Source organism: Rhodnius prolixus, unplaced genomic scaffold (genome assembly GCF_049639745.1).
Source record: "Rhodnius prolixus isolate KJV_2025 unplaced genomic scaffold, Rpr scaffold_6, whole genome shotgun sequence".
Lineage (NCBI taxonomy): Eukaryota > Metazoa > Arthropoda > Insecta > Hemiptera > Reduviidae > Rhodnius > Rhodnius prolixus.
In genome coordinates, this window is record NW_027411634.1 from 37,251,392 (window position 1) to 37,259,048 (window position 7,657).

The window sequence follows — 7,657 nt, forward strand, 5'->3', positions numbered from 1 at the left end:
CTATTACGATATAAAGCATATTGTTGATGTTATTATTAATTATTTCTTATTAATACTTTATTCTTATCTAAAGCTACATAATTTATCTTACCAAGCAACAAAAAAATTTCTAAAAAAGTGAAGTTACAATGAACTTGGTTTTTGCCTTTTAGAAGCTTTGACAATTAATAAAAAGACGTGGCAACACTGTTTTGGCCTCTTTATCAGCTTAACCTACTAGGTGTGTGATAATTTTCATTTTGTATTCATGTTTGTAATTAAACAATGTCGCAGATTAAGTAACTTAATTTTTATTCCTAATGTAAACTAAATTAATTGTAAAATGCCGCCCAAACAAAGAAAAATTGCAATAATGGGGTATAGATCTGTAGGTAGGTGAGTTCGTTCTTTTACTTTATTAACTAGAAAAGGTTTTACTAGAAAATGTGTGGCAAAGATTTAATGTTTATAGAAAGTACTACAAACGACCCTTGTTTTACATTTCTCTGAAATGGTCTTACAGGAAAATCTTCGCTAAGCATTCAGTTTGTAGATGGACAATTCGTGGATTCATACGATCCCACGATAGAAAATAGTGAGTTAATTTGTGATTTTTTTTTTGTCTCTCTTTGTTAGTGGTACTTATATTTTCTTAGTCTTCTACGAAAGTAATAGATTTTTGATTTATTTTTTGATAATTGTTTATTTTTTGCAGCCTTTACAAAAACCACTCGCATAAGAAGTCAAGATTATGATATAAAATTAGTTGATACTGCTGGACAAGATGAGTATTCTATCTTTCCTGCGCAGTATTCTATGGACGTTCATGGCTACGTCCTTGTATACTCCATTACATCTATAAAATCTTTTGAAGTTGTCCAGATTATTTATGAAAAATTATTGGATATGATGGGAAAAATTCAGTAAGTACAGTGGATATGTCATAACATTACCATGTTATTGTGCAACGTTGTGATCTGAAATTTATTACGCACAATTACTGCTGACTGATCCCTTCTTTTTTCTTTTTTTTTTATGTTACATAGAGTACCGATAGTACTTGTAGGAAATAAAACTGATTTACACATGGAACGAATGATAAGTTCCGAAGAAGGCAGACGATTGGCGTTATCATGGAAAGCTGCATTTTTAGAAACTTCCGCTAAACAAAATGAGGTGTGTATTAATTTTTAATACAATGAATTTCGCACATAAGCCTTATTTTTTTATATTACGCTTATTTTTTACAATTGAACAAAATGAATGTAAATTTTAACGTTTCCTAAATTAGTATAGAAATTTTGAAGAATACCATCCTTTTTAGCTATTGCCCAAAAGAACTTAAGTTAGTTGGAAAAATGCTAGTTAAGAACTTTAGGTTATGACATACAGAAATTTTGATCTAATTCTTATTGAAAAAATTAATTTTATTGAAATCAATGTTAATTTTTGTTTGTGAAGCAATCTCTTCATTGCTAAGTTGGTTTACTATGGGTAAGAATTAAAAAAAAAAAAAAACCTGCGGTTCAATCAAATCTATCTCCAAAAATGACGGAAAAGACTAGCTCCAGAATAAATATTTAAACAATTTTGTATTTAAAAAAATATTTTTTAAAGCTGCATTTAGCTTGATAATTTCCTTTCCCCTTCAATTTTGTCAATTTTATTCAGAAGTTCAAATTAGATTTCAAACTTGTCAAAACAATGCAGCTTTTCTAGATTATTGAGATAATTTATAATTAATAATTATTGAGAAAAATTTACTTTTGTATTCAATAAGTTCGAGAGCGATTTCATTTCTTGGGATAAAATTCAAGTACTTTTTTTTTTACTTTGTGTTACTTTTATTGAAATTCTCAGTTATTCCCCTTCGCTTCATTTCAGTAGGCTAGACATCCAGACAATCTGAAGGACTCTTTGAACATGAGACAGCGTAGTCAAGATAATAAACACGTAATGACCTTACCGTAGATCATATTTCACTCTTCTCCTCTTCGTGCAATTCTTTATACGTTCCAAAAATGTTGTTAGTGTTGGATAATATCTCTACAGTTTTTAACGTCAGTTTGAGCCTTTAAGCATTAATAAAAGAAAATTTATCTTTTCCTCCTAAATTTAAAATTACGATAAAATCTGCACAAGGGGACTGTTTTAAATAATTTTTTTATTTTATACTGAAATTACTTCTAATAGGCCTTTTTTATTGGATCTGTTCCTATGTATGTTTTCCAAACTATATTTTGTAGTAAACTGAATTTACTTCAGTACATATGTCTGGTTAGGAGTGTTTCAGAATTGTATTCCGTTTCCAATCCTTCCAATTATAAAATGTGTAGGTAGTGTTCTTGTTATTTATGAAGAGGACCTCTTGCTAATTAAGTCCTAAGCAGGTGTAAGATCTTATTCTGCCGCTCATCTCATCTACCTCATTTGATGGTTACTACACCCACAGAAAAGTTCCGCAGGTTTTCATTACGACCTCATACTATAGCACTTTTCGTCCTATCAGGACCCTTTGTATTACTTTTATTTCTTCACCTACACTCTCTATTCATTTGCATTGTTTAACACTCATACTTCATAAACATAGTAATCGGCCGCAATGTTGTCTGGAAGATTCTTACTTGTGAAAATCTATCCAAGACACACATTTATTTTTAGAAACTGGTAGAACCGCTTTAAGGTACCTTTATTGTGACGTCTCATGATTCTCTCACAATTGTCTTTACATAACATACATTGTTTTTAGAGGTAACAACGGCTCTTAAGTATTTAAAGCTCCTGGAGAGTTCAGGGGATTTTTCGCAGGTTGTTTAGATTTGCTTTCTTTAGTTTTATTTATTTTATGTATTTAATTTTGTAGAATGTTTTTGTTATTGTTATTTTATTTATATTAAATAAGATTATTAACAATTGATTATTTTTTTAGTCTTCTAATCCATTTTTTCAGTCAGTAGCCGATGTTTTCCATACAATGTTAATAGAAATTGAAAAAGCTAATGGAAATGTAACAGAAAAAGGAAATTGTATTATCTCATGAAGATGAGATATGGGTGCAGGAAGTTGAAGAAGAAAAAAAGATGCCGACAAAAATAGAATCAAGACCCAGGATATTTTTAAAACAAATATCGTCCCGTATGTAATTTTTTGTTTTACACAATGCTGTTTAGAAAAAAAAACAAAAACAAATAATATCAATTTTTTTTTTTTTAAATAGTGTTATTCATTTTAATCTTTATATATATATATATATATATATATATATATATATATATATATATATATATATAACATGGGTTTCTGCCTTTGAGATTAAATATATACGCATATATTAAAAAATGTAAGTATACAGATTACGAACACTAACATTCAATGAAATGGATTACATTTATTAATATAAAAATAAAATCATCTGGAAGTCAAATAAAAATTTGGATGATTTTTTTTCTTTAATAATTAAAAATAACAAAGCGTTTTGGTAACAATGAAAATAATTATCAAATTTTTATATGATGGGTAATAATTAAAGCTAAAATGATCAAGAGATAAAATTGTATATTGTGATAATAGGTGTATATATATAAATATATATCAAGTACTTATGTAAATATTACCTAATTTAACTATATATTCATTTAAAAAATAAAAATAAAATAAATAATTTCTTCGTCTATCGCCGCTCTCTTTTGTTTAAACCAGTAAACTTTTTAAAAGACAAAAACCCATGATCTATATTTTATTTATCATTAATTTAAAATATCACTTCTTATTCTTTTTTAGTAAAAGAATAAGTATGATTCAATTTTTTTTTTTCATTTTGTATACTTTTGTTCATTTCCTGAAGATAAAATAAATTTGTATTTACATTTATATGCGTAATTGAATTGCATATCAACATTTTTGTTGATGCATCAATGTATGATGGAAAAAAGGGAACAGAAAATTGAGTGAAATGAATAAAAAGCTGAGAACAGGATTCTATAACCTATGTAATTTATTCTCAAATTAGAAATGATTATGAATTAGTAATATTTTATTTTATTTCTCACGTGTGCGCCAGAAACACATGGCGGTTTTAGAAATAAAAAGTACACTCTCACTTTTTCATGCAGATCCATTCATTTCCATTGCATTAATTTCTCTTTCATGAGTGGTTCAGGTCAAAGCAATTCTCAAAACTTTCAAAAGAAAGAGTTCTGTACCTCTAAGCTCTAAGGAATTCATCTCTGCCAAAGTACTCGAGGGAGGGGCATTCTAGATGTTGTCCATACCACCATAACTTCCTCTTCCTTCCAACTTCCTCATTACTGATTATCGACCTAATTCCTTCTTCCTCATCCTATCCCTTCGCGTTTTAATAGCCTTCCTCCAAAGCATTCACCTTTCCGTCTTTTGTATTTAAAAATAATTATACGTTAATTTGTTCGTAGCTTCATACGCAATTATTCTACAAGTTGAACTGAACTCGTCGAGCCTTCGACATACATATATAAATTTCGCTTTTATCTTCATTCAACCTTTACGCGCACTTTCTTGCCTGACTTCTTAAGGAAGTTAAATTTACTTTCGTGAATATCTGAAGGACTTTACAAAATCGTGCTATTTGTTATATTTACCGTTTACATCTGCAATTCAAAAGATCTGTAATTCATATTCTAATACATTTTATTTTATTATTTACAACGGGATAGATTGAATCTAGAATAGCCCGTTTAGGTTTTTTTTCTTTTTTTAAATTAATTAAAATTAACACCTTAATTGGTGCCCTTATATTTTGTACTACTGCACGGCGTCTAAGAGCCATTATTCTGGACCTCGAAGAGATCAAACACTTCGTTAAGGAATTCTTAATACCTACCCTAATATCTCTCTGGGCCTAGGTCGATGAAAGTAAATTCTAATATTGCTGACCTTAAGGGCAATGTAATAATAATATGATTTATTTTTCAAAGATTTTATCATAAGGGCCTTATTGTCATTATTATTAACCTTATTGCCTTAAGGGCAATATCAATGTAAAGCAAATTTGATTTTTTGTCAAGAAGTTGGGTAGATGCTAATTTTTTTAGTAAGTACTCCAGTCTTGTACAATACTAAAGAGTACAATGTACTCCTAATCGTTGAGGACTCAGAATAATAAACATATATTTATTCATATCATTCATTTTAAAATTTTTGGTTACTTTTTTTATTAACTTAGAAGAGATTTTTTTCTGTTCTGCTTGTTTTATATTATGAGTAAGTATAATTCATTCAATTATACATAAAAAAATTAAATAAATAAATAAAGCTTAATTGAAATAAATAAATAAATTGGGAAAAATTAATTTTAAAAAATGTTATATCTACATTAGATATATTTTTGTGAGCTGATATTTATTAAATAGTACATAATTTTTTGTTTTAATAAAATTAAAAAAAAGATTCTACTACTGTAATTATTTTCAAAATTTCCTTAAAACTTATTGTTTAGTTAGAATTTTTTTTTTTTGTGTGTGTGTGTAAAGTAATGCTGTTCATCACAATTTCATGTTTTGTGTATAATTTAAAGTTTGTTATTATTTTATAAAGAATTTATTACTATTTTCAACAAGAAACATGTAAAAAAAGCTGTTTTTTAACAAAATTTAAGTTTAATGAATTTTGGGTACATATTTCTGATGTTATTATTATTATAATGTAAGCCCTACGCTAAAAAAAAAAGTAACGATAATTCACAGCAGTTTGAATTAGGTTTTCATCACCTCTCTATTCTGCACCTAACCTCCTTATAATCTAGGTAATCCGCCGTGAATTATATGAAAATCTCACATACGAGTATTTTATAGTTAGTTTCTGTCGCAAAGAAGCTGATAGATACTTTGTTTGTAATCTTCTAGCCTTTATTTCATTTTCCGTGTAATTTTCTTCCAATATTTCTGAATTTCCATATCTGTATATTGTCCTTCTTTTTATTTCTATGTTTATTTATTTCTATGCCAGTAGATTTACTCCTTCAGAACAGAATAATTGAGTAACTTAGCAGTCTCTTATAAAATCCTTCGAACATCACATTTTAATGTCTCAGCTGCTGACATTCAGGCACCTAGATATAACAACTCCTTGCACCAATGCCAGAGATCCCACTTCTACTACACTGCGATTTGGATTACCAATCCCTTAGTATTATTCTAGGAAAGCAGTAAGCACCTTTCTCATCATAATTAGTTGGTTATCTTTATTTTCAGCAATAATAATTAGGCTATCCGCAAAAAAAAAAAAAATTACTTTAAACAGCTCAAGTCCAATTAGTATTATGATCTTGAAAATAAATTCGCCCAAGATTTGAATGTTTAAGGTAGGCTTAAGAAAGAAGGGAATAACTTAAGATAATAAACTTTTGCAAACAGCAACTTTATTTTGTGGACAAGTTTATTTATTATTATTTTAATTCATTATGAGTACCTGTCAACCATGAATGTTAAATTACAAAAAAAAATGTTTAACTTGATTTTTTTTTTGCATTTGTTGTTAAAATTGATTTAATATTTTTTGTTTGTACTTCTCTTTTTGACTTTTAATTTTTTTTCAATTTTGTTTAAGTAAATAAAACAGTAATATATTTTTAAAGAAAATTAATCTAAAAAGAAAATGATCTATTAAGAAAAGTGTAAAGTAATTATATATATAATTAGGAAAATAAATTTTAATACTTTTTTTTTAATTTTTTGTTGGTCACTAAAATTAATTTTAATTTCATTCTTCATTTTTAATCAAAATTTTGTTATTCTAAATTTGTTTTTGTTTTAGGCGTAATCTAGTATTATTTTGAAGATATTCTTTGAAACCGTAAAATTATATATATTTTGCAAATTGTTGATTATTAACCAATGTAGTTTTTTTTTTTTTTTTTTTTTTTTTTTTTTTATCGCATTGGCAAAGATGTAGTTTTCATCACTTGGACTAAACGTTTCTCTTAAAAAATAAAATGATGATAATAATAATAAGAGAAACGTTTAGTCCAAGTGATGAAAACTACATCAAAAAGAAAAAAGACATGAAAAAAGAAAAAATAAAATGATGATAATAATAATCTTTTTTAAATATAATTAAAGGTCAGTTTTGACGAGAGAATAAATTTGTAACTTTACCTATTGTAGTTTAGATTAGAACTATACGCAAACTTTACTCTCGCGTTGTATGTACTTTTTAAATGCACATGTTTACAATTTACGGACTATTGAGAGAGAATTTTCTGAAAAATTTAGTTTATAGAATCTTTCACTAATGAAGTGATTTCTGACAGTGTGTTTTATTAAAATTTTTCTTTAACTTAATCAGTGAATATCTTTTCAATAAGTAATATTTGGCAAAATGAAAAATTAAAATTTAATAGTAATACTTTGCAAATGATAATTGAAATCTTTTAAGGTTAAATTAATTTCTTGACATTTTTTTACTGAATTAATTGTGTACAATTGCAGAAAACGAAAATTGCTCTTTTATGTTTTAAAGTAGGGAAAGAGTCAATGGGTAATGCTCTCATCTTGTTTTAAGTGATTCAGTTACATGACTTACAGAGAGATAAGGAAGGACTGATTTACAAAGTTTTAAACATTGGAATTGAACAGTTCTGACTTTTGGTTGTTATTTTCATGTAAAAACATACTTGCTCAAGTATAGCAATGGATCATATTGG

At 27.3% G+C, this 7,657-nt stretch overlaps 1 protein-coding gene across 2 annotated transcripts; it reads left to right on the forward strand.

Annotated features, from left to right (window-relative positions):
- Positions 1 to 169: 169 nt before the first annotated feature.
- Positions 170 to 6,300, forward strand: Rheb (Ras homolog enriched in brain). Of its 2 annotated transcripts, none has more exons than XM_074141731.1 (5): positions 170 to 371; positions 503 to 574; positions 695 to 902; positions 1,026 to 1,155; positions 2,909 to 6,300. In XM_074141731.1, the coding sequence occupies exons 1-5, from the start codon at positions 323 to 325 to the stop codon at positions 3,017 to 3,019; spliced, it is 570 nt and encodes a 189-aa protein (XP_073997832.1). In that variant the 5' UTR covers positions 170 to 322; the 3' UTR covers positions 3,020 to 6,300. The 2 variants fall into 2 exon arrangements, with proteins under 2 accessions (XP_073997832.1, XP_073997833.1); XM_074141732.1 differs by having other exon boundaries at positions 173 to 371; positions 2,930 to 6,300.
- The last annotated feature ends 1,357 nt before the right edge of the window (positions 6,301 to 7,657 follow it).